This window comes from Microcebus murinus, chromosome 29 (assembly GCF_040939455.1).
Source record: "Microcebus murinus isolate Inina chromosome 29, M.murinus_Inina_mat1.0, whole genome shotgun sequence".
NCBI classification, from domain to species: domain Eukaryota; kingdom Metazoa; phylum Chordata; class Mammalia; order Primates; family Cheirogaleidae; genus Microcebus; species Microcebus murinus.
Window position 1 is genome coordinate 10,790,820 of NC_134132.1, and position 27,847 is coordinate 10,818,666.

At 41.2% G+C, this 27,847-nt stretch overlaps 1 protein-coding gene and 1 non-coding gene across 2 annotated transcripts in view; one reads left to right on the plus strand and one right to left on the minus strand.

The window, feature by feature from the left end:
- Window positions 1-277: 277 nt before the first annotated feature.
- HERC5 (HECT and RLD domain containing E3 ubiquitin protein ligase 5) overlaps window positions 278-27,847 on the minus strand; it is a 44,034-nt gene continuing 16,464 nt past the window's right edge. The window contains exons 11-23 of the mRNA XM_075998591.1: window positions 27,421-27,514; window positions 23,363-23,552; window positions 20,078-20,232; window positions 19,104-19,217; window positions 17,694-17,798; window positions 15,661-15,837; window positions 12,883-13,026; window positions 12,128-12,294; window positions 9,742-9,808; window positions 7,540-7,610; window positions 2,632-2,815; window positions 2,437-2,539; window positions 278-547 (exon numbers count right to left, since the gene is read on the minus strand). Of these exons, the coding sequence (XP_075854706.1) occupies window positions 342-547; window positions 2,437-2,539; window positions 2,632-2,815; window positions 7,540-7,610; window positions 9,742-9,808; window positions 12,128-12,294; window positions 12,883-13,026; window positions 15,661-15,837; window positions 17,694-17,798; window positions 19,104-19,217; window positions 20,078-20,232; window positions 23,363-23,552; window positions 27,421-27,514 (1,777 nt within the window). The 3' untranslated portion in view covers window positions 278-341. The remainder of the gene's footprint in view (window positions 548-2,436; window positions 2,540-2,631; window positions 2,816-7,539; window positions 7,611-9,741; window positions 9,809-12,127; window positions 12,295-12,882; window positions 13,027-15,660; window positions 15,838-17,693; window positions 17,799-19,103; window positions 19,218-20,077; window positions 20,233-23,362; window positions 23,553-27,420; window positions 27,515-27,847) is intronic.
- Window positions 19,296-19,422, plus strand: LOC142865545 (small Cajal body-specific RNA 15). Its single transcript, XR_012915749.1, has one exon.

Genomic DNA, 27,847 nt, shown 5'->3' on the forward strand with positions numbered 1-27,847 from the left:
CTGGGCAACAAAGTGAAACTCTGTCTCTAAATAAATAAAATAAAATAAAATAAAATAAAATAAAATAAAATGAAGATATCAGGTAGACAATTGCAGTCTTTTAAAAAAAATTTCTAAGCTAAAGAGTCTTCTTTTAGGCTAATTCATGCATTATCTAATATTTGTATTCAAGACACAGCCTAATCTATATCATAGCTCATACATCTTATATGCGATGACAATAATTCCAAAAGAGCAGGTAAACACAGTGAATAGTGAATGAGACTTTTATGTTAACTTTTGAGTTATGAAATTTGTTTTTAATGGTATTTCCAAAAAGAGGTAAACAATACGTTGTAAGGTCAGCCAAATCCTCTGTTGTTGTTGATGGCTACTTGGAGTGCTTCTTCCACTCTTTCCATTGTAGAATATTTAGGGAGGCAGAGGACACTAGTACATGTGTAAGTTCTCATGGGATCTTTTTCCGTCAGATTTTCAGGACAGCGAAAAGTTATTTTCATGTTCTTTAAACCTTTTATCTGTACTCTGTCAGTTCCTGTAAGAAACACTAAAAAGAAGAAAACGTAGTGATCAGTTTCACACACAAAGACCCAAATCTCTTTACAGAGAGAAAATCTGTTTATTCAAAACACTTTATCGTGGGCCCAGGCCTAGAGTCCAAAGAACATTAGAAAGTGCACTGAGGGCTGTATTAGGTCAAAGTCTGACACACAGTTACTGCCCTCAAGCAGCTTAAAGTCTGGGAATATCAGAAGCTTGTGAAGAAAGCGACCAACAGGAAGAGAACACGTACGAGGTATAAGTAGCCAGTGAAGACATCATGGAGTTAAGCGTGTCCTGACTAAATCCTGAGCTTCAGAGCAGGGAGGGAGAGCTAGGCTGGGATGACTGGGGGGACTTCCAAGAGTTCAGAGCTGTGCCAGACCTTTAAGGAGGGAAAGGTTCAGAGAGGCAGCAGCAAAGGGGGTGGGTGAGATCAAAGCAGGGGAAGGTGCGTCAGAGAAAGCCTGGAGATGGAAAGGTGCAAGGTGAACTCAGGAGTGTTCAGACAATGGACCCCTTTGGCTGGAACAGATTTCCTATAAGAGTTAAGATCGGGCCGGGTGTGGTGGCTCAGGCCTGAAATCCTAGCACTCTGGGAGGCCAAGGCGGGAGGATTGATCCAAGGTCAGGAGTTTGAAACCAGCCTGAGCAAGAGCGAGACCCTGTCTCTACTATAAATAGAAAGAAATTAATTGGCCAACTAATATATATAGAAAAAATCAGCCGGGCATGGTGGCACATGCCTGTAGTCCCAGCTACTCGGGAGGCTGAGGCAGAAGGATTGCTTGAGCCCAGGAGTTTGAGGTTGCTGTGAGCTAGGCTGACGCCACGGCACTCAATCTAGCCTGGGCAACAAAGCGAGACTCTGGTCTCAAAAAAATAAAATAAAATAAGTAAGGAAATAGAACGAGAAAATGAAAAAGAAAGTTATTAAGTCAGTCTCAGAAAAATCAAAAGGTAAGCATAAAACTGAGATGAAAATCTGGAATATGAGGTAAAACAGACTTAGAGACGCAAGTAAAACAGCTTGTGTGCAGTAATGGCAAATATCGTATTAACAATAATCATAGAACAATGGTAAAAATTAGCCAAATAAAATATCTTGGTGAATCCCACGAGGGCTTGGCCAATGGAATGATGACAGGGACTAGAGAAAGAAGACTCAGTATTTAGCTTAAAGAAAAGAAGGAAAATTTAAAAGCAATAAGGCCGGGCACGGGTGGCTCATGAGTGTAATCCTAGCACTCTGAGAGGCTGAGGTGGGAGGATTGCTAAAGGTCAGGAGTTCGAAACCAGCCTGAGCAAGAGTGAGACCCTGCCTCTACTAAAAATAGAAAGAAATTAATTGCCCAACTAAAAATATATAGAAAAAATCAGCTGGGCCTGGTGGCGCATGCCTGTAGTCCCAGCTACTCGGGAGGCTGAGGCAGGACGATCACTTGAGCCCAGGAGTTTGAGGTTGCTGTGAGCTAAGCTGATGCCATGGCACTCACTCTAGCCTGGGCAACACAGTGAGACTCTGAGTCAAAAAGAAAGATTAAAACAAATTAGCCAAATAAAATACCTTGGTGAATCCCACAAGGGCTTGGCCAAAGGAATAATGACAGGAACTAGAGAAAGAAGACTCAATATTTAGCTTAAAGAAAAGAAGAAAAATTTACTTTTTTTTAAAGATTTCATGTCTAAGCTTAGAAAAGAAGAAAAATTTAAAAGCAATAAGAAGGGATGAAATCACATGGGAAAATATCACCTACATTAACATTTGGGTTTTGATGTTGGGCCATAGAGAATATTCAACTGGACTAGGAGTGGCTCTGACACTGTGATTTGATCCGTAATGAAACTGTCCCATTAGAAAGACATAAGATTACTATTCCTCGATAGATTCCTTACCAAGGAATTTTTTCTTTTCCTCCAGAGTCAATTTGTGCAAAGCCTTCCAAAACATCACTATGGTGGGATGTGAACTGTCGTAGTCTTGTTCATACTGTGCATTCTAGAGAAACACACACACACACACACAAATTATTCAGGAAATAGGAAGGAAAATGGAATTTAATCAACTTAGCCTTTGTGATGACGATGTACCTTTTCAAATGTTTCCCAGTCATAATCTGTATTTCCAACAACCACGTCCTTCAGTTGTTCAGGGTGGAAAAATTCAATAATCTCCTTGTCACATACTTTATAAAATCCTCTCTCAAATTCATCATAAACTGGTTTCACGGAGATGTTGAAGATGTAATCGACGCACTTAGAAACATAGTCTCTCCTTTAACAAAACAAAAACTTATTTCCGATTACTGCGATACCCTGAACGAAATGGCTGGGAGATAAAAACAAAAGCTAGAACGCCTAACAGCCACTGAGTGCTTACCATGTGCCATGGACTGTTCTAGCTACTAGTTATAGATTATCTAATTCAAGCTTCATAACCACACACCAAATGGCCCCTGGGGGAAAAAAATCACCCCTGATCGAGAACCACAGCTATAGATATATTAACATAGACTTTAAGAAGCTAATAACAGGATGTTACAACTTTACGTAATAAATATGAAAATTCAGATGAAACAAATTCCCATAAAAACACAACTAGCCACATAAGAAGAAATACTAAAGTTTCTTTTTTAATAGGACTTAAATAGTAAATGTGAGAAATTTAATCTATAACTTAAAATCTCCTAATTAAATGACTTTGATGGGAATTGTTTCAATATTTTAGAAAGAAGCAACACCAATGTTATATACAGTCTTGCAAAGAGCAGAAAAAGAGAAACACTCCTTACTAGTTTATGGGGCCAGAAAACCTCCATAATATAACATCAGTATTAACATTATAAGAAATGAAAATTACTAACCAGTATTTTTTGCAAATATAGATGGCAGTAATCATAAACAAAATATTATCAAACAGCAATATATAAAAAGCATAATAGATGACCAGCAAGCTGGGTTTATACCATGAACACAAAATTGGTTTAACATTGGAAAACCAAACAATATAATTTTCCCTATAACAAAACAAACCCATATGATCATTTCAATAGATGCATAAAAAGCATCTGATAATTCAATATTCATTCATAATAAAAATTCTTAATAGACTAGGAATAGAAGGGGAGATCTTTAACCTAATAAAGAATTAAAATCTACAGCAAACATCATATTTAACCATGACAGACTGAAAACTTTCCTTTTGAGATTAAGAGCAAAAAAGAGTGCCAGGCTGGCCAGGCACAGTGGCTCACACCTGTAATCCTAGCTCTTTGGGAGACCAAAGTGGGTGGATTGCTCAAGGTCAGGAATTTGAAACCAGCCTGAGCAAGAGCAAGACACCGTCTCTACTATAAATAGAAAGAAATTAATTGGCCAACTAATATATATAGAAAAAATTAGCCGGCCATGGTGGCTCCTGTCTATAGTCCCAGCTACTTGGGAGGCTGAGGCAGGAGGATTGCTTGAGCCCAGGAGGTGGAGGTTGCTGTGAGCTAGGCTGATGCCATGGCACTCACTCTAGCCTGAGCAACAAAGTGAGACTCTGTCTCAAAAAAAAAAAAAAAAAAAAACAGGAGAGAGCCAGGCAGGGCATGGTGGCTCACACCTGTAATCCTAGCACTTTGGGAGGCCAAGACAGGAGGATTGCTTGAACTCTGGAATTTGAGGCCAGCCTGAGCACAGTGAAACCCCTGTCTCTACAAAAAACAGAAAAATTAGCCTGGCCTGGTGGTACATGCCTATAATATCAGTTACTTGGGAGGCTGAGGCAGAAGGATTGCTTGAGCCCAGGAGTTTGAGGATGCAATGAGCTATGGCCATACCACTGCACTCCAGCCTGGGCAACAGAGTGAGACCCCATTTCTTTTAAAAAAAAAAACAAAAAGACACATCAAGACTGAAAAGGCAAGCTGCAGTATGTAAGAAGTTATTTGCAGTACATATGTCCAACAAATGATTTGTATCTAGAGAACTCCCATAAACCAATAAAAAACCCAACTGAAAAGTAGACTAAAGATGAAGAATAAGTATTTCTTTTTTTTTTTTTTGAGACGGCGTCTCACTTTGTTGCCCAGGCTAGAGTGAGTGCCGTGGCCTCACTCAGCCTAGCTCACAGCAACCTCAATCTGCTGGGCTCAAGCGATCCTCCTGCCTCAGCCTCCCGAATAGCTGGGACTACAGGCACGCCCCACCATGCCCGGCTCATTTTTTTTTTTGTATATATATTTTTAGTTGGTCAATTAATTTCTTTCTATTTTTAGTAGAGACAGGGTCTCGCTCAGGCTGGTTTCAAACTCCTGACCTTGAGCAATCTGCCCGCCTCGGCATCCCAGAGTGCTAGGATGACAGGCGTGAGCCACAGCGCCCGGCCCAGCCTCCATTTTTGATATGTGTGTACTGACAGCGTCAGCTCCCACTCCTTCTCCCCACTTTCCCCTACATCTGTGCAACTGGATAAGAAGGCCACATGCTCTCTCCCTAGGCATCAGTGGGGAAGTTTAAACCATGCAAGCTCTGGGCTGCCTGGAAACCCTCATCCCGGCCCCACGCCCGAGCCACCACATAAACCAAAGCCACCTGCCTCTTCCTTCATTCACTTAAGGCAAACGGGCCAGCTTAAATGCCTTCCCAGCTCCCTACAGAAACCTCATCATGTAATAGATATTGTCATATTCTCTGGAATGCATATGGTGTCATCAATATCAGCATCCAAACTAATTTTGGGTAGGAGGGTTGATCCTACCCTACATGGGGCAACTGCAAGACACCTAGCAATTCTCCCAGTTACAAACCAACAGAAATGCATGCACATGAGCAACAAAAACATGCACAAGAATGTTCACAAGAGCATTATTCGTAACAGCCCAAAACTTGAAACATGTCTTATTTTATCTGTCAGTAATACTACAGATAAACAAACAGTGGTTATATTCCTATAATACACAACTATACAGCTGGACATGTTCTGTTTCTTAATCTGATTGGTAATTACATAGGTATGCTCACTTTGTGAAATTCGTTGAACTGTATGTTTATGATTTGTGCAATTTTTATATGTATGTTATACTTCAACATTTGAAAACAACAAAGATTAAGAAATTAAGCCAGGCACGGTGGCTCACACCTGTAATCTTAGCACTCTGGGAGGCAGAGGCGGGCAGATTGCTCGAGGTCAGGAGTTTGAAACCAGCCTGAGCAAGAGCAAAACCCCGTCTCTACTATAAATAGAAAGAAATTAATTGGCCAACTAATATATATAGAAAAAATTAACTGGGCATGGTGGCGCATGCCTGTAGTCCCAGCTACTCAGGAGGCTGAGGCAGGAGGATCGCTTGAGCCCAGGAGTTTGAGGTTGCTGTGAGCTAGGCTGACGCCACGGCACTCACTCTAGCCTGGGCAACAAAGCGAGACTCTGTCTCAAAAAAAAAAAAAAAAGAAAAGAAAAGAAATTAAAGAAAAAGATTTGGCATAGGCCAGAACACTCACTAGAGATCTCTTTGCCACTTTGACCAACTATAAACGGAGAATTCTTTTTTTTTTTGAGACAAGAGTCTTACTTTGTTGCCCAGGCTAGAGTGAGTGCCGTGGCGTCAGCCTAGCTCACAGCAACCTCAAACTCTTGGGCTCAAGTGATCCTCCTGCCTCAGCCTCTGGAGTAGCCTCTGGGACTACAGGCATGCGCCACCATGCCCAGCTAATCTTTTCTATATATATTAGTTCGCCAATTAATTTCTTTCTATTTATAGTAGAGACGGGGTCTCACTCTTGCTCAGGCTGGTTTCGAACTCCTGACCTTGAGCAATCTGTCTCCCTTGGCCTCCCAGGGAGCTAGGATTACAGACGTGAGCCACCGCGCCAGGCCCAAGGGACAATTCTATAATCACAAACTCTGTGGCTTTACATGGCATCCTGTAAGATGTTGGGAAGACAAAAATCCACAGTTACCTCCTCAAAAAATACTATGTTCCTGCTATGTACCTGGCACCACTGATGCCCCAGGTACTGGATAGACAGTGGTGAAGGACACAGACCAAGTCCCTGCCATCATGCAGCTTCCAGGATAATGGGGGAAACACTGAGAAATAAATAAGCAAATAAATGCCAAAGGTAGGAGATGGGTGATAGGAAAAGAAAAAGTAAAGCAGAGTAAGTGGATAAAGAGGGATGCAGGTTGGTGGTCCAATTCTAGACAGCAGGAAACAGGAAGGCCTCTCGGTGAAAGCCATTTCCATTTCTTACCCCACTGTGGTCCCCAACCCCCGGGCCAAGGACTGGTACAGGTCTGTGGCCTGTTAGGAACCGGGCTGCACGGCAGGCAGTCAGCAGCGGGTGAGCAAATGAAACACCATCTGTATTTACAGCCGCTCCCCATTGCTTGCCATTCCCCTACCCCTCGACTCAATCCACGGAAAAATTTTCTTCCATGAAACTGGTCCCCGGTGCCAAAAACGCTGGGGACCACTGCCTTACCACAATAAAACTCCATGACGTTACACACACACACAACAAACACCTACTTCTCTGCCTTATTGAAAAATGATTAATGGGGCTGGGCGTGGTGGCTCACGCCTGTAATCCTAGCACTCTGGGAGGCCGAGGTGGGTGGATTGCTCGAGGTCAGGAGTTTGAAACCAGCCTGAGCAAGAGCGAGACCCTGTCCCTACTATAAATAGAAAGAAATTAATTGGCCAACTAATATATATAGAAAAAATCAGCCAGGCATGGTGGCACATGTCTGTAGTCCCAGCTGCTCGAGAGGCTGAGGCAGGAGGATTGCTTGAGCCCAGGAGTTTGAGGTTGCTGTGAGCTAGGCTGACACCCTGGCACTCAGTCTAGCCTGCGCAACAAAGCGAGACTCTGTCTCAAAAAAGAAAAAAAAAAAAGAAAGAAAAATTATTAATGGGAATGAAAAATTATATGAACTAAAAGGAATTCTTAGATTTAGTAAAATAAATATAGTGGATATACAAAGCAAATATTTCATTTCTTTATACCTACTTGTTAGTCTGGTCGACAATTATGCAACTTCCATTAGGAATTAAGTCTACATCATTTCTGTCCCAATGCACCTGTAACCACAAATGACACAAATAAACTCAGATGATTTCTCCAACATAATTCTGAACAATCTGTCATCAACAAAAGCACTTTGGAACATGCTTCTTTTCCTAAGGATTCTGTAAAAATGTACATTTTTGTTATAAAAACTAGCAAGAGGTCGGGCATGGTGGCTCATGCCTGTAATCCTAGCACTCTGGGAGGCTGAGGCGGGCGGATTGCTCAAGGTCAGGAGTTTGAGACTAGCCTGAGCAAGATTGAGACCCTGTCTCTACTATAAATAGAAAGAAATTAATTGGCCAACTAAAATATATATAGAAAAAATTAACCAGGCATGGTGGTGCATGCCTGTAGTCCCAGCTACTCGGGAGGCTGAGGCGGGAGGATCGCTTGAGCCCAGGAGTTTGAGGTTGCTGTGAGCTAGGCTAATGCCACAGCACTCCAGCCTGGGCAACAGAGCAAGACTCTGTCTCAAAAAATAAAATAAAATAAAATAAAATAAAATAAAAACTATCAAGAAATGTACAAACAGGCCGGGCGCGGTGGCTCACGCCTGTAATCCTAGCTCTCTGGGAGGCCGAGGCGGGCGGATTGCTCGAGGTCAGGAGTTCGAAACCAGCCTGAGCAAGAGCGAGACCCCGTCTCTACTATAAAATAGAAAGAAATTAATTGGCCAACTAATATATATACAAAAAATTAGCCGGGCATGGTGGCGAATGCCTGTAGTCCCAGCTACTCGGGAGGCTGAGGCAAGAGGATTGCTTGAGCCAGGAGTTTGAGGTTGCTATGAGCTAGGCTGACGCCATGGCACTCACTCTAGCCTGGGCAACAAAGCGAGACTCTGTCTCAAAAAAAAAAAAAAAAGAAAAAAAAGAAATGTACAAACAAAAAATTATCATCCTTTCATGCAGAACACAAAATTAATATTTTAAAACTTGGATTATCTTATTTTAACTGGTCATTTTAAACAAATTAATTGGAAAATTGCCATAGCTCAGTATTCATTTTATACAGTGTAAATCCAGTGTGGTAAATTTGCAAAAAATGGCCATAAATTCCGCCCATCCAGGTTCTCCCAGCCCTTTGCCGCGTGACTTTGCAACACCTCCAAATCATGAGAGGAGTCTATCTCTTTAGCCCTTGAAGCTGGACGTGGCCATGAGAAGTGCTTTGGCCAATGGGATCTGACAGAATCAGATCTTTTGTGTGGGGGACCCTGTTATCTCTTCCTACTCTTTGTAACCCTGAGACCACCACAGGAAGAATAAAGACTGCACTTTTGCTTTAGAAGCCTCAGCTAGCCTATCGGAGGATAAGAGATGATGGGGAACAGAGACAAGCTGTTTTGGCTGAGACCCTATAAACCAAGCAGCCTTCCAATGACTAGGTACCATGTTTCCCCGAATATAAGACAGGGTCTTATATTTATTTTTCCTCAAGACACCCTAGGGCTTATTTTCAGGGGATGTGTTATTTTTTTTAAGTACGGTACAACCATCTACATTGATTCAAATATAGTTAAGTCGTCTTCTTCTGGAACATCATTGTAACTCTCCAAACCCCAAATTCCATCCTGAATCTCTTGCGACTCTATTTCCTTTAGGACCATCGGCCCCGATCTCTCCTGTCGAGCACTAGAGCTCTCACAGGGCGGATGAGAAGGGCTGCTCGTGTTCTTTCCCGCTCCGCGACCACATGCATGGGTTGTGCAGATGCGCCGCGCAGCCACGCCCATCACTAGGGCTGATTTTCATAGCCACGCCCACCACTAGGGCTGATTTTCGGGCTAGGGCTTCTATTGCGCACATGCTTAGACATCCTGCTAGGGCTTATTTTATGAGGAGGGCTTATTTTCGAGGAAACACGGCATATGAGTGATGCCCGTGTAGACCATCCAGCCCAGCCCAGAAACCCACGGAATCATGTGTGTTGTTTTAAGCCACTAAGTTTTAGCGTTGGTTGTTACAACTCTAACTGACGCTCATCATGAGGCTCATCATGAGGGGGAAAATCCCTTTTTCACTAGTTTAGTTCAGAAGTTTTTATTTGTATGTTTTAAAGTAGAGGGTGACATGTTTAAGCACGTAAAAGGTTATTAATCAGATTAAAGCTGATCTGTTATCTAGTTTCACTGTTACTCACATTAAAATGGATGTAAAATACTTCTCCGAAGTCATCACCTTCATCATCCAGAAGCGTTTGCAAACTCCTAAAGAACAAATAGTTTTGTTTTTAAAAGAGCAATCATCAAGATCACGCTAGACACACCATCGAAAATACAGGTCAAGCGCAAAGCTATTCGGAAGGAAGGCAGGAGGTCAGGTACGGTTCAGAGCACCCATCTCTCTGAGTACTGACACCCTCCCTAACTGCAAGCATGAGGCGCAGGAAGTTTGTAACCCTGCAGGCTCCCTGCCTGCTCTGCAGCTCTGTTCCTTTGCCCATAGTTTCCTTTGCCCACTGATTATAGGTTTCTATTTACAAAAGGACTGATCACATGTTTGCTGATGCTGAAACACATTCAAACTGGTGCTACCTTCATTTAAGTTTTTGAACTTACTTACAGAACAAATAATAGGTCTCCTGTTAAATATCAATTATCACTTAGGAAATTTCTACTGCTTCTTTTGTGGTTTGCCTTCTTGGATACTTAATTTTTCTTATGAATATGTAAGAACACTTGATACAGCAGGGATAGTAACCCTTTCTATTATATATGTTGTCAATTTTTTGTGAGGTGGTGGCTTGTCTTTTAACTTAAAAATAAGTTTTCAGCCGAGCAGGGTGGCTCACGCCTATAATCCTAGCACTCTGGGAGGCTGAGGCCGGCAGATTGCTCAAGGTCCAGAGTTCGAAAACAGCCTGAGCAAGAGTGAGACCCATCTCTACTGTAAATAGAAAGAAATTAATTGGCCAACTAATACATATAGAAAAAATTAGCCGGGCATGGTGGCGCATGCCTGTAGTCCCAGCTACTCCGGAGGCTTAGGCAGAAGGATTGCTTGAGCCCAGGAATTTGAGGTTGCTGTGAGCTAGGCTGACACCACAGCACTCACTCTAGCCTGGGCAACAAAATAAGACTCTTTCTCAAAAAAAAAAAGGAAAGAAGGAAGGAAGGAAGGAAGGAAGGAAGGAAGGAAGGAAGGAAGGAGGGAAGGAGGGAAGGAGGGAAGGAGGGAAGGAGGGAAGGAGGGAAGGAGGGAGGGAGGGAGGGAGGGAGGGAGGGAGGGAGGGAGGGGGGAGGGAGGGAGGGAGGGAGGGAGGGAGGAAGGAAGGAAGGAGGGAAGGAGGGAAGGAGGGAAGGAGGGAAGGAGGGAAGGAGGGAAGGAGGGAGGGAGGGAGGGAGGGAGGGAGGGAGGGGGGAGGGAGGGAGGGAGGGAGGGAGGAAGGAAGGAAGGAAGGAAGGAAGGAAGGAAGGAAGGAAGGAAGGAAGGAAGGAAGGAAGGAAGGAGGGAGGAAGGAGGAAGGAAGGAGGGAGGAAGGAAGGAAGGAAGGAAGGAAGGAAGGAAGGAAGGAAGGAAGGAAGGAAGGAAGGAAAGAAAGGAAAGAAAGAAAGAAAGAAAGAAAGAAAGAAAGAAAGAAAGAAAGAAAGAAAGAAAGAAAGAAAGAAAGAAAGAAAGAAAGAAAGAAATTGACCAACTAAAAATATACAAAAAAAGTAGCCAGGCATGGTGGCACATGCCTGTAGTCCCAGCTACTCAGGAGGCTGAGGCAGGAGGATCACTTGAGCCCAGGAGTTGGAGGTTACTGTGAGCTAGGCTGACACCACAGCACTCTAGCTAGGGCAACAAGAGACTCTGTCTTAAAAAAAAAAAAGAAGTTTTCACTTTAAAGTTGATGACACTAAACAATAATCGATATAAACATTACTAGCAAATTTTGCACCATGGTGTAACCTGTGCTCTGTCCAAAATTATTTCCACACAGGAAAAGTTCAAAGATTAATGCAAGCACTGAGTACTAGTCATGGCAATAATCTACTCCTCTTCTTTTTTTTTTTTTTCTGTTTTTTTTTTTTTTTTTTTTTTTGAGACAGAGTCTCGCTTTGTGTCCCAGGCTAGAGTGAGTGCCGTGGTGTCAGCCTCGCTCACAGCAACCTCCAACTCCTGGGCTCAAGCGATCCTCTTGCCTCAGCCTCCCTAGTAGCTGGGACTATAGGCATGTGCCACCATGCCCGGCTAATTTTTTTCTATATATATTAGTTGGCCAATTAATTTCTTTCTATTTACAGTAGAGATGGGGTCTTGCTCTTTCTCAGGCTGGTTTTGAACTCCTGACCTCTAATAATCCGCCCCCCTCGGCCTCCCTGAGTGCTAGGATTACAGGCGTGAGCCACAGCGCCTGGCCAACTCTTCTTAATTTTAGAAAATAAAATTATTACCCAACAATGCTGGCCAAAGTTAAAATTCGTTTAAGGTACCTAAAATGCTACTATTGAACCTGAAAATAATATTGGGGTGTCTGTGTTTAAATATTTATTCAAATACATGTTACATAGGGTCCTTTTTCAGGAACTATGTTTACTTACTTTCCCAAAACAGGACTGAGTTCTTTTAAGTCTTCCAGTGATGGTATTTGGCCCAAAAGTTTCTTAAACAGCGCAAGCGGGAAAGGGATATCAGCAACATTGCAACTGAACAGAGAAAGCCCACACAGAACCCCAAAGAAGAAATATCTCTTCTCCTCATATTTAGGCTGAAAAGAGAAAAAAAAAAAACATTAAAGTATTATGAGTGGTTTTATCAATACTATAAAATATGTATATTAAATAAACTTTTTTCCTCTTTCAGAAAATCAAATTACATATTAAAATTTTAAAACCCCATGCTAAACATATTTAGGATTTATATTTGGTCACATCAATTTAAATCTCTGCCACAGTTTTGGTTAGTAAAAGCATAACAAGAATAAAAACACATTAGGCTCAGTAATCATTATAAACTACTGGTTTTCAGAATTTCTTTCCATAGCCTTTGTCTTCAAATTCATCAGGAAAATAGAACAGAAACAAAGAATGAGGGCCTAAGAAAAGGTTCTATTATCTATACATTCTAAAAATGGTCAAAAAAAATATATTGCTTGAGTTCTGCAGTGTGAACAGGCATGGGAACCAAGGGAAAAGGGACTCTATTTTAAAGAAAATAATCACTTTCTTAGAATTGAAGATTATCATATCAATAACTTCTCTCCTAATATGAAACAGTCTAGACAGCTTAATTTTCTATGTTATGTGGTACACTTTTTCTGTCACAAAATACCATAAGCAAAGAAAAGAGGACGTACCCTGACAGGAAACCACATGTAGGAAGCCTCTTCAGGATACGAGAACATCCCATATTCTGGCCGGGTCATCTCTTGAAACACACAATGGAAGAACTCTCTCCTGACTCCTCCTAACTCTAGTTCAGTTTCTCCACGAAACGAAACCTGAGGAAACAGAGCAAACGATACACATATCACTTCCAGGGCCGTATGTTGCTATGAATGAAGTCTCGTTTACTAATAGTAATAGCTCACATGAATTATGGGCCCAAGTATTTGGCAGACACTGTGGTAAGCATCTTACTCGTATTATCATATTTTATCTTCTCCATTAATTCTACGAGGGTAACAAGACCTCAAGAATTTATTTATTTTTTTATTTTTATTTTTTGAGACAGAGTCTCACTCTGTTGCCCAGGCTAGAGTGCCTTGGCGTCAGCCTCACTCACAGCAACCTCAAACTCCTGGGCTCAAGCGATCCTCCTGCCTCAGCCTCCTGAGTAGCTGGGACTACAGGCACAAGCCACCATGCCCAGCTAATTTTTTTTCTAGATATGTTAGTTAGCCAATTAATTTCTTTCTATTTATAGTAGAGATGGGGTCTCGCTCTTGCTCAGGCTGGTTTCGAACTCCTGACCTTGGGCAATACCCCGGCCTCGGCCTCCCAGAGTGCTAGGGTTACAGGCATGAGCCACCTCGCCCAGCCCTTGTTTGCTTCTTGAGGATGACATGTCCCCACTGGGCACAGCCATCCCTCCCCACCTTTGCTGCTTCAGGTGAGCCCTCCACTCCTGCCTTTCCTTCTCAGAATCCTTCATTTCGGTTGACAAATGTGTTGTTAAGGTCTCCCTTATTCTTAAAAGAAAAACAACAAATCCCAACACATCGTCTCCAAGACAGACTACATTGGCTCCTACTGTAGTTGCCAAGGGTCAGAGATGTACCCCAACCTTCAATCGGATTTCTCTACTTAAGTGATGCCCTTGAAGATGACCAGGAACCTGTGAATCCCCGGTTCCAAAGACTTCTTCTCACATCCCATCTCCCTGATTTTGTGAAAACTCATTTTACATCCTGACCACCTCCTTTTTATTGCCCCCCTTTGCTTTCTTTTATGAAGAACTCTTCAGGTTTCTCTCTCCCTGTCTCTCTTTTCTCCTGCTGGCTTAATTTCCAGAACCAGAATTTCCATCAGTTCCATCCTGGCGCTTCTGTCCTTTTTCTCTGCTCTTACTCTAGATGCTCTTTTTCTCTTTAAATGTTGTGTATCACATGTAGGCATTTAACCTTCAGATCCACTAGATTTTCTCTCCTGATTGACGGACACTCGTTTCCAGAGGCCTGTTTAACATTTCCACCCACGTGTTCCACTAGCACCTTCCTATAGCTCCTCTTCCTGGCTTCTTTATTTGGATAGATGCCACTTCCATTCCCCAGAGATGCACATTTCAAACCTCAGGGAAACATTTAAAATCTCTGTAAAAAGACCAGGTGTCAAACCTTTTCCCTTCTCCTTACTATGGGCGAGCTGCCCAATCTCACAAAGCCTTAGTTTTCCTGCAACATTATCAGAAAGACTGCAGAGGTAACACAGGTAAAATGCGTCACACAGGGTCTGGAAAAATAGTGAATGCTCAGCGAAGGTTACCTGAACTTAAAAACAGGGTGAATGATATATAAAAGTAGAACTAAACTAACTGAGTGGATGGCTTGGCTGGCAAAGGTTAGGATCATATAACAAGTTCATTAGAGTTACAAAATTATCTGTGTGCAAAAACACATGGAAATGTCAACTCTAACTGTGAACTCCAGTGCAACATACTTTTAAAACAGTGTCTTGGTCGGGCGCGGTGGCTCAGGCCTATAATCCTAGCACTCTGGGAGCCCAAGGTGGGTGGATCGCTCGAGGTCAGGAATTCAAAACCAGCCTGAGCAAGAGCGAGACCCCATCTCTACTAACAATAGAAAGAAATTAATTGGCCAACTAAAATATCTAGAAAAAATTAGCTGGGAATGGTGGTGCAGGCCTGTAGTCCCAGCTACTCGGGAGGCTGAGAGAGAAGGCTTGCTTGAGCCCAGGAGTTTGAGGTTGCTGTGAGCTATGCTGATGCCACGGCACTCTAGCCCGGGGAACAGAGTGAGACTCTGTCTCAAATAAATAAATAAATAAATAAATAAATAAATAAATAAATGAATGAATGAATGAATGAATGAAATAAAACAGTGTCTTGAACTGTAGTAAAGTCCATCTTTCTTTAATCTGAATAGGGTAAGTGATAAACTCAGGTCTCTTATCAAAAATATTTACTAAATATTATCAGGCCAATTTTTATTTATCTTGATTAACTGGAAAATCCCATGGCTGACGGTTGGGCCCAAATCCCGGCTCTGACACTTACCAGTTGGGTTACTCTTGGATATGCTACCTAACAGTTCTGTACCTCAGTTTCCCCATCTGTAAGTTGAGGGGAAACAGAACCTGCCACAAAATGTTGTTGAAAAAATTAAACAAGTGGCAAGTACTTAGAGCAGTTCTTGGTACAAGGAAAGTACTTAATAGATCTATTAGTTGTTATTATTCTGTGTTAAATAGTCAAATATGTACTAGCAAGACCAGTTATACACTAACTAAACCCAAACTCACTTGGGAATGTTTGGACCATGTGTAAATCTACAATCATACCCCAAATAACTGCAGTCATGAAAGAGATAATTTCCCCTCTAAGACACTCTTGGTTACATTCTTATATGTTTTTCTTCTCTCAGCAGCAAAACTATTCAGTGAGAATGATACTTTACCCACAACTCCTTCCTCAGGTCTTCGTTCTCAGATTGACTTAGCTGCTCCAAAACATCCTCAATCAAGTGACTCCTCCTGACTGCCAGAGTAAAAGCAGGCCACAAAAAAGGGACGATTTCGGATCCTCTTTGTTCTATAATTTCTGCCAACCTCAAATAAGCTCTAATTTTTTTCTCCTAGGAAAACAGAAATGTTTTACTTCATTTTACCATTGGTCCTCTCTAAGTACAAATTTATAAAGTGAAATAAACTGGTCCGGTTTATAAGTGCACATCACATTTGCAAAAAGAGCCTCATATACACCACTGGAGATAATTTGGTCTCAGTGAGCAGAAGAAATGCAGGACCTGAAGAATGAAAGACTTTGGGGCTGGGTGCGGTGACTCACGCCTGTAATCCTAGCACTCTGGGGGAGGCCAAGGCAGGAGGATCACTTGAGCTCAGGAATTCAAAACCAGCCTGAACAAGAGCAAGACCCTGACTCTACCAAAAATAGAAAAAATTATCCAGGCGTGACAGCACGCCTGTAGTCCCAGCTATTCGGTAGGCTGAGGCAGGAGGATAGCTTGAGCCCAGGAGTTTGAGGTTACCGTGAGCTATGATGACACCACGGCACTCTAGCCTGGGGGACAGAGTGAGACTCTGTCAATCAGTCAATAAATCAAATAATGAAAGACTTTGGGGAGCCAACCTGGATTAGCAGGTACGTGACCAGCTGAAGATCTCATTGGACCACTTTATCCCATAAACACAATTATTAATGCTTAAGTTACCAAAGCTAGCTATCATTAATAGGCTAAGAGATGTATTAGCATCCACTAAAACAGTGCACTGAGGCACAATAGTATCATTCAGAAGAGAAGTTCAGATGTTTAGAGAGGAAGTAGGCTGTAGGAAAAATCCAGGTATGTCAGACCTCTCAAAGATAGTGTCTTCTAGGAGGAAAACCTAGATGAGAGAGAGAGAGAGAGAGAGAGGGAACCAGGGAGAAAGAGAGACCATTCATTCTGAAACCAAATGGCAATTTGAGGTCATTAAAGTCTGTGGTTCTTAGCAGAAGCAGGAGCAATTACATATCAGTTCCATAAAATTACCACTGGAAGCTTGTGTAAAATTAAGAGAGAATAGGTTGTAAGAGTTGAAGCAAAACAAAGTTCTTATATCTTTCTTCTTTCAATTTTCTTTGTTAAATATTTCATTAATGGTCATGCTTAGAACTCATAATAATGAATCAGTTTCCTGTTTTGTTTTATTAATGCAAATGCATTATGTGAGAGTATCCATTTTAAGGACATACATCTGAATATTATGCCTACATATATATATGTCTGCATATGTAAAAGTGGCAGTAATACCTAACACCTTTGGGTACTTTGTGTAAGGCACTGTTTTAAATGCTTTACCTATATTAACAAATCTAATCCTTATAAAAATACAACAAAGGAGGGATTACCTGATATATTTCCCTGGGTATTTTCAATTGCCCAATTTTAAGCTCAAAACCACTTTGCTGGATATATCAACAAACACAACCGCCTCAGTTGGTGACAGTACTGCACATTGAAAAAAGGGGACTTTTTACAAACCTTTATTATGGTGCCATCACAGACTACCAGCCATTGATCCGGGTCCCAATTTCAAGTATGCTCTGCTTCACCTCCATTCTTGCTGCCATATCTTTTCATGAGATTGTACCTACTTTAAATATTGGTGCTAGTCCTGATCAAGCCCAAGTCCGTTGTACCTCTTTGAGTACTACTCAGAAGACCAAGGGCTGCTGCTGCCAACTTCAAGTAAAAACCCAACAACTACATCGGTTGCCCAAGCTCTGTCCTTCGCTACCAAGGCCCTAATATGTGTTAAGGCCAAGCCAACCCAAATCATGACAATCTGCCTTGCCTTCTTCCGTGAATGCTTTGACCATTGGTTTCACCAGAGGACTGCTCCCTTATCACCCCCAAAATATCCATGCTTAAGATGGTACTTATCGTGTGGGTTATGCTAATGAAGACAAAGAAACAGCCATACATACCTTTTTTAAAAATGAGTCTGAATATAGTAGTTTAGTTTTCGACAGAGTGTTAAAGATAAATGGAAAGTGACTGAATAAGACGCAACACTGTACATCTGCAGCCTCCTAAAAATGGAAATGACAATAATTCCGATAAATTAAATGACAGAGAAATCTTTCACCTAGCATCGTTGGTGGTATAAGGTGTCGGTACTTCTAGGTAAAGCAATCCAGACTGCTGATCAGTGGTATTACCAGTAGAAAATGTGTTTTATATGTATCAATGAAAGGTATATAAACCTAGAATCTTCAACGCCCATTTAATTTAGCAACTAATACCAACTTTGGACACTTTCCCAAAGAGTACGCTCTGCTGCCACTGAGTTTCTGCAATGTGAATAGCAATGTGGTTAACAGGGGAATGACAGAACGTGGATGGCTGGTTAGCTCATACATGATTTTTGCTGGGCAAGGGTCCAAGTGCTACAAGGAGTAGAATCATAACCTTCAGAGAAAGGCAAAACACCCTAGGTCACCTGCTGTCCTGGCAGCAGGAGCCCTTCAACTGTATTTTGGGAAAATAAAAAAGGAATTCCTGTACCCAAGACACCCTCCCCAAAGCTTCAGCCCTTTGCTGCCAGCTCTTGACTCTTGGCTGCTGGTGAGTTGCCTTCTACGGAGCTCCACTTCCACCTGTGTTGTCTCAGTCCTTTTCTAATTAGAGCATGGATGGATTTCTACTCTTTCCTTTTTGTGCACTTTTCACATTTTCATAGCACTCTCCATGAGCTGCTAGCCTGGTTGATCCAAGTTATCTCCAAGGTATCGATCACTTTTGTGCTAGTGCTCTGCCTACAAAACTGCACAGATTTTGAGAAGTCTTACTTTTCCCATAAGCCCTGCTATTCCTAGTGTGCAACTTTGTAGACACGAGGTTTCCCAGAAACTCAAGTCAAAAGTTATAGCAGAGGCTGGCTGCGGTGGCTCACGCCTGTAATCCTAGCACTCTGGGAGGCTGAGGTGGGCGGATTGCTCGAGGTCAGGAGTTCTAAACCAGCCTGAGCCAGACCCCGTCTCTACTAAAAATAGAAAGAAATTAATTGACCAACTAAAAATATATATACAAAAAAAAATTTAGCCGGGCATGGTGGAGCATGCCTGTAGTCCCAGCTACTCGGGAGGCTGAGGCAGGAGGATTGCTTAAGCCCAGGAGTTTGAGGTTGCTGTGAGCTAGGCTGATGCCACGGCACTCTCTCTAGCCTGGGCAACAAAGTGAGACTCTGTCTCAAAAAAAACCTAGGGAAAAAAAAAGAAAGAAAAGAAAGTTATAGCAGAAATGCCTGCAGTAACTCAATGTCAAAAGATATAGCAGAAATGCCTATAGTAACTCACTGATTATAAATTCCCCCCTTTAAACAGGGCCACACCTACCGGGCTCATTTTCCAAGAGGACCTCCTTCTTGCTTCTTCATAAAAATTGAGGTAGTTCGAGAGTTCGTCTACTTCGAAAATATTTTCAGGCAGTTGACATTTAGTCTGGTTTACCTTAAATAAAATATGATTTATGAGATTCAGGCAGTTGACATCTAATCTGGTTTACCTTAGATAAAATATGACTTGTGACTGGAGACTAAGAAAATTAAGTCATTGAAATCAAGCTGACACTGCTGTTAGCCTTCTTCATGAAAAGGTAGATAGAACAGGTCTTGTTTGCAAAATAAATCTAAGACCTCGTTATCTACCAGTAGCAGAAGAAAATAAAACATGACTTGTGAGAAAGTTTTACATTTAAAAACAATTTTGGGCCGGGCGTGGTGGCTCACGCCTGTAATCCTAGCACTTTGGGAGGCCGAGGCGGGCGGATTGCTCAAGGTCAGGAGTTCCAAACCAGCCTGAGCGAAACCCCGTCTCTACCAAAAATAGAAATAAATTAATTGACCAACTAAAAATATATATAGAAAAAATTAGCCGGGCATGGTGGTGCATGCCTGTAGTCCCAGCTACTCGGGAGGCTGAGGCAGTAGGATCACTGAGGCCCGGAGATTGAGGTTGCTGTGAGCCAGGCTGACGCCACGGCACTCACTCTAGCCTGGGCAACAAAGTGAGACTCTGTCTCAAAAAAATAAATAAATAAATAAAATAAAATAAAAACAATTTTGCCTAATGGCTGTTAATTAGATTATCAGATTAAATTGTAAATTAAACGCTCTTTTTGATGACCAGAATAAAATTATATCCAATTCCTCCATTGCCAAAGGCTCTAATTTTCATGGACATAAAGAATATCAAATATTTAATAGTAAACACTGGTGATAGGATGATAAACTCATGCAGAAAGGGGTTGCTTCATCCTCATAGCTCCTTATGGGCCTCTTCTCGGGTGGGGGATTTCTAAATAAACTCACCCTGTGCAGCTTTTTCAGCATTTCTAGGAGAGCTTTAACATGACAGCTATTCTCAGCACTTCCAGCCCAATAATGCAGTTCAGAGACGAGGGCACTTTTAAACATCTGGACCAGTTTGCCAAAAGCAGATTCTTGCAGAGTTGCCCAATACTCCTCTGAGGAATACAAAGAAGGCACATTTTTTGAAAAGTAAATTTCATTGTGTATATTTGAGGTTTACAAGTTGATGTTATGGGATACATATCATAACAAAATGGTTACTATAGCATAGCAACTCATCTCACATGATTACTTTTTTGTGACAAGAGCAGCTAAAATCTACTTATTTAATGAAAACCCCTAATACAATATAGTTTTATTAACTGTAGTCCTCATGCTGTATATTAGATCTCTAGACTTGTTGATCTTCCATATCTCCTTCTTTGTAACCTCTGACCTATATATCTCCATATTTTCTACCCACCCCCCAACTCCTAGCTGCCACTAGTAACCACTATTTTATTATCCATTTCTGTATATTTGACCTTTATAAAGAAGATCAATATAATTTTTAGCATGTAATTTCTCTTGGATTCTTTTTATTTTATTTTATTTTATTTTATTTGAGACAGGGTCTTGCTATGTTGCCCAGGCTGGAGTGCAGTGGCTATTTGGGCACAATCCTAGGGTACTACAGCCTTGAACTGGGCTCAAGCAATTTCCCTGCCTCAGCCTCCTGAGTAGCTGGGACTGCTGGTGTATTGCCATCAGGCTCAGATTTCTCTTGGATTCTTCAAAGGTAAAAAGTGTCATATTTCCCCAAACACATAACAAAATATCTTAGTATAGATTATAATTACAAAAACACATTTATAATAAACTTTTCAGTGAATAAATACAATTGCAATTAAAAGTCTAGAATTTGCCGGGTGTGGTGGCTCACGCCTGTAATTCTAGCACTCTGGGAGGCTGAGTCGGGCGGATTGCTCGAGGTCGAGAGTTCGAAACCAGCCTGAGTGAGACCCTATCTCTACTAAAAATAGAAAGAAATTAATTGACCAACTAAAAATATATATACAAAAAATTAGCCAGGCATGGTGGTGCATGCCTATAGTCCCAGCTACTTGGGAGGCTGAGGTAGGAGGATCGCTTGAGCCCAGGAGTTTGAGGTTGCTGTGAGCTAGGCTGACACCACAGCACTCACTCTAGCCAGGGCAACAAAATGAGACTCTGTCTCAAAAAAAAAAAAAAAAAAAAGTCTAGAATTTAACATCTTGGAAGTATTCCTTGACAGTTAATAGAATCACAAACTTGATGTAATTAACTTGTGCAAAAAAAAAAAAAAAATGCTGACAAAATTAAATTATCACATTCTTTGCCCCAATCAATAGTATAATAAAAATTAAGAATTTTTTGTGATTATACAACTCTTTTTGTGCTACCAGCCTAAGTTTTTTTGTTTTTTTTTTTTTTGAGACAGAGTCTCACTTTATTGCACAGGCTAGAGTGAGTGCCATGGCGTCAGCCTAGTTCACAGCAACCTCAAACTCCTGGGCTCAAGCAATCCTACTGCCTCAGCCTCCCAAGTAGCTGGGACTATAGGCATGTACCACCATGCCTGGCTAATTTTTTTCTATATATATTAGTTGGCCAATTAATTTGGTTTTTTTTTTGTTTTTTTTGGAGACAGAGTCTCACTTTGTTGCCCAGGCTAGAGTGAGTGCCGTGGCATCAGCCTGGCTCACAGCAACCTCAATCTCCTGGGCTCAGCGATCCTCCTGCCTCAGCCTCCGGAGTAGCTGGGACTACAGGCATGTGCCACCATGCCCGGCTAATTTTTTGTATATATATTTTTAGTTGGTCAATTAATTTCTTTCTATTTTTGGTAGAGACGGGGTCTCGCTCAGGCTGGTTTTGAACTCCTGACCTTGAGCAATCCGCCCGCCTCGGCCTCCCAAAGTGCTAGGATTACAGGCGTGAGCCACCACGCCCGGCCAGCCTACGTTTTTAACTCTTAAAAAATATTTTTCAGCATTTTAAAAAACAAAAAGCGCTATAAAGTATTTCATTGCTTACAATGCTATATTTAATATTTAATAAAACATAAAAAATGAACTTCCTTGGGCTGAATATGCTGTATATATAAAAAACTCCATTAAAGTGTATGCATCCCCCAGACCTAACTTCTAATGTACTGGAAATACAGGGAGAGAAAGAAACAATCAGATAATCTGGATGTGGGACATTCCACAAAACAAGTGACTTGGATTCTTTTAAAAAAAAAAAAAAAAAGGCTGTAAAATTACTTTTTGGGAAAAATGTAGAAATTTGAATATGGCCTGAATATTAGATGATGTTATGGAATCATGGCAAATTTTCTTAGGCATGATAATGACTTCATGGTGAGGTAGCATTCTATATTCTAAGATGAATGCTGAAATATGACAACTGAAATCTCATGTCTTCAATTTACTTTCAAATAGCTCATCAAATATAAAATGTCATGTGTACGTAAACAGAGCAAAAACACATATGGCAGCATATTTATTATTGCTACTCTAGGTAGAGGGTACATGAGTATTCATTGCACTAGTCTTTCAATTTCTCTGTTTGTGAAATTTTCTATAATGACAAGTTATGAGGTTGCTGTGAGCTAGGCTGACGCCACAGCACTCTAGCCCAGGTGACAGAGTGACACTCTGTCTCTAAATAAATAAATAAATAAAAGACCTCAAGACCTAGCTGTGCATGTATCATTCCAACACCTCTAAAAAGGCACTTAGGGCCGGGCGCTGTGGCTCACGCCTGTAATCCTAGCTCTTGGGAGGCCGAGGCGGGCGGATTGCTCAAGGTCAGGAGTTCAAAACCAGCCTGAGCGAGACCCCGTCTCTACTATAAATAGAAACAAATTAATTGGCCAACTGATATATATATATAAAATTAGCCGGGCATGGTGGCGCATGCCTGTAGTCCCAGCTACCCGGGAGGCTGAGGCAGAAGGATCACTCGAGCCCAGGAGTTTGAGGTTGCTGTGAGCTAGGCTGACGCCACGGCACTCACTCTAGCCCGGGCAACAAAGCGAGACTCTGTCTCAAAAAAAAAAAAAAAAAAAAAAAAAGGCACTTAGAACAATCTACTTTAGATGACTGCAATAATTATTATAGCATCTTCAGAGTATGCTAAGAATATGAACTAAAAAACATGAACGCATTTATAACGGTCTAAGTTTTGCCATAACATTAATAGGCATGTCTTTCCATTGAGAAGATGAGTAAAGTATTTTCAAATGTAAGTCATCAATCTTACCCAGAACCCATGAAGACTGGTCACTCAGTTTACAAACAGCCTCTGCAAACAGAACCACCAGGATCTCCCAGTTGTTACCTTCATGCATCACGGGACATTCTGGGAGGAGGAAGAATACCGCTAAGGCTTCTTGGTGCGGAGAATGAAATGTAAGGTTTTTGAGCAGATTATCCCTGAGACAGATGGTTATCTGCGGTCAGAAAGGAGCAGAGAAAAGGCATTCAAAACTCAGCATGAATTGGGTACAACTGAATCGTAATAAAACAAGGTACAGAACCTGGAATTTCATTCCAACACTAAATTAGAATAATCATTTAGTTTTTCTAAAATCCACATTTACATCCCATCTTATCTAGCCTTCCAGATATGTGAGATATTTGGGATGTGTGACAAGTATACTCCCCATTCAACTGTTGGGGTGCACAAAAGAGATCAAGAAATCATACATGCAAGGGTTACACTGGATGAACAATGGATTCAGAACTATCAGGCAGCCCTCTCTCAATAAGTTCATTTTACCCTTGTTTTACACTATCACACCTAATTTTTTTTTAAATTTTTTTTAGCCAAGGTGATCACTGTGGGAACCTAACTTTTTAGAGGAAGAATTTGTCAGAACCCCCAAAAAAGTAAAATAAAATTAAAAATCAAAAGACAGGCAAAGGCCGGGCATGGTAGCTCATGCCTATAATCCCAGCACTCTGGGAAGCTGAGGCCAGTGGATCGTTTGAGCTCAGGAGTTCGAGACCAGCATGAGCAAGAGCGAGACCCTGTCTCTACTAAAAAATAGAAAGAAATTAGCTGGACAACTAAAAATATATAGAAAAAATCAATCAGGCATGGTGGCACATGCCTGTAGTCCCAAGCTACTTGGGAGACTGAGGCAGGAAGATTGCTTGAGACCAGGAGTTTGAGGTTGCTGTGAGCTAGGCTGACACCACAGCACTCACTCTAGCCTGGGCCACAAAGCGAGACTCTGTCTCAAAAAAAATAACAATAAAATAAAAACCCATTATGATGATAAGACTATGCAGACAAGCTAATATTTTTGGAGTACTTATTATTTGTCACATATTACACTAAGTGATTTACATATATTAATTAGGTCATTTAATCTTTGTAGTTTCTCCATTACATAGATGATATTATTAATCCTATTTTATAGATGAGAAATCTGTGCTTCAGAGAAATTAAGTAATTTGTTCAAGGTCACCCAGCTACTAAGTGGGAATTTCTTCTGGATCTTTCTGACTCCAAAGCCTAAACTCTTAATCATTATGAGATACTGACTAAATGATATCTCTAAATGTACAAATTCTTATAATTATTATATCTATTTTTATATTAAAATATTATATTGCGGCTGGGCACAGTGGCTCACACCTATCATCCTAGCACTCTGGGAGGCCTAGGCGGGTAGATTGCTCAAGGTCAGGAGTTCCAGACCAGCCTGAGCAAGAGCGAGACCCTGTCTCTACTATAAATAGAAAGAAATGAATTGGCCAACTAATATTTACAGAAAAAATGAGCCGGGCATGGTGGTGCATGCCTGTAGTCCCAGCTACTCGGGAGGCTGAGGCAGGAGGATTGCTTGGGCCCAGGAGTTGGAAGTTGCTGTGAGCTAAGCTGATGCCACAGCACTGTAGCTCGGGCAACAGAGTAAGACTCTGTCTCAAAAAAAAAAAAAAAAATTATATTGGACTCCTACGATGAGGTTCAGCCCTTGAAATGACACATACCTGACAACTCTTGTTTTAATGGCTCAATGGCTCACACTCCTCCTATCTCCTTGTTCATCATCAGCCACATCCCCAACCCTCTGGCCTCCTCCAAACTCTTTAGAACTATCAGGATACTCTCAAACCAGTTTTATTGTTTCATACACTGTGCTTGCTGTACACTTTGCTGGCTGCCTGGAATGCCCTCATCCTTGTAGGCACCTGGTAAATTCCTAACTCCTCTGGGTAGCTTGTTTTGAGTACTCTAAGTAGAGTTGACCATTCGCCATCCTAATAATGACTGAATTCATCCAAAAATGTTTACAGTACACTCACTACATTCTAAGACAGGCAGTAGGGAACATGGTGGAGTGTAAAACACACCCAGCCTTTGCACTAAAGTATGTATGTATGTATCTGTCTGTCTCACTAAACCATGAGCTTCTACAGGACAGGGATCATGTCTCTTTCATTTTTCATCTTTATGTGCCCAGCACACATCAAGGATTCAAATGCTTGCTAAATAAATGAACAGATGCCAAAAGTCTGTGAGTCCATAGCACAGAAAGAAACATTACAGGCCTCCTAATCCAGCTAGCCCCTTCTGAAACAACGGAGGTGGAAAATGCCCTATGATTATGTCACTTATATATTAGATGTTGTTTTCCAGGAACAATCAAGGTATAATTAGCAAGCAGGAAAGCCCTCAGTTGATGAACCGATGCAATCCCTTCCCTTCACAGGTGCGGAAATGGCCTTCTAGCATTGGTGATGTTTCCATGGCTGTATCCATAGCAATGACTCAGAATCTTACGGAAAGAAAGTTTAAACTGGCCCCAACAGGAGGATTTTAAATAATGAAAGAAAATCAGCAGGAACAAATGTTGATAAAATAGTCCACCAGGTAGTTCTTTGGTTAATGTTACAGGCAGGACTAAGAGCTGCAGAGTCCCAGTGGGGTACCCAATTAGGGATCCACTTTACCTTTTACCTCAGTCCCCTAATGGGGTTCTGCCAAAGTTACCAGGATTAAACTTTCCAGCTTCCCTTGAAAGAAAGGAGAGAAAACTTGCAGCTAAAATAGAGAATGAAGCAGGTGGGGGAGGGGGAGAGAGGGGAGAAAGACTGAAAGGGAAAGAGAAGTGAGATACAGAAACAGAGGGAGAGATCAAACAGGGGAGTGAGGAAGAGAAGAAGGAAAGAAAAAGAAAAAAGAAGCAACCACAGTGAGACCCAGGAGAAAAAGATTGAGAGAACACAGGAAGTACTATCCCTAGATCAACCAGTACAATAAAACAGAAAAATAAATTAATAAAGGGTGCATTATGAATGGATTGATTTAATAGTATTAATTTAGAAAGGATGTCCGGAGCATCTGCAAGTAGAAACCTATTGGTGCTGAAACAGGAAGAATAGTCCTAGAAAGAATGAGAAAATTCTAGAACCCACAGAAAAGAAAGTACAATGGAACAAAACGGAGAGAGGAAGAATCCAGGCAGTCCTTGGTGAGGGGGATATTCATATCAGACAAAGTGTTCTCATTTCTATATTCATGCTTAAAAGCATTGCATATAAAATGTTCTTATTCTAGGCAGGGCAAGATGGCTCACGCCTGTAATCCTAGCACTCTGGGAGGCGGGGGGGGGGGGGGGGGGGGGGGGGGGGGCGGATTGCTCGAGGTCAGGAGTTTGAAACCAGCCTGAGCAAGAGCGAGACCCCGTCTCTACTATAAATAGAAAGAAACTAATTGACCAACTAATATATATAGAAAAAAGTAGCCGGGCATGGTGGCGCATGCCTGCAGTCCCAGCTAATCGGGAGGCTGAGGCAGTAGGATCGCTTGAGCCCAGGAGTTTGAAGTTGCTGTGAACTAGGCTGACACCATGGCACTCACTCTAGCCTGGGCAACAAAGTGAGACTCTGTCTCAACAAAAATAATAAATAAATAAAATAAAATGTTCTTATTCTAGTGTGTCAGTTTAAACAAATCCTTCATCATCTTCCTAAAGCCCTGAGTTGAAAAATTCCCTCTAGGAATGCGTATGCACGTATGTGTATATGTGTTTATGTATAGAGGCACTATTTAGACTATTTGTAACCTATGTGACCATTCTACTTACTATTTCATCCTAAATGTGCAAAATCCCAAATGCTATCCTAGTTTAACTTAATCTGGACATGATACAGGGTCTCAGACAATCTCTTAAAATATTTCATTCTTCAAACGGCAAACAGAAAAAATAAATAAATAAATAAAGTATTTGTTCTGAAATTTTGACTTCTTAGAAGAAATATTCTAGTGTATTTTCTTTCTCCAAATAACAATCTGAAGAATACCACCATGTTACTAATCCAGTCTTTTTGGGTTAACTCCTTAAAGATGTTTCTTGCTTTATTTAAGTCCAAATGAATAGACATCATTTCTGCAGCTCTCCTGTAGAAGGAAGATAAAATAAATGGATAAGTAAATGAAAATGGATATACTATTAAGTACTTTATTAGATTATGTATCTAGATGCAAAGTTTCTTCTAGAGCTTGCCTCATTTCAATAAAATTACCTTTTTTTCTCAACTTTATAATAACTCGGCTGAACACAAATACAATTGAAAATGTAGAAGACAATGTATGATTATTTCTAAAATGTCAAAAAAAATCAAGGCTGTATTAACTATCTACAACATAGGACAATTTTAACTCAGTCTTATTCAAAATAGACAATCAATAAGTATTTATTTCCCAGTAAAAAAAAGCCACAGAAAAAAGATA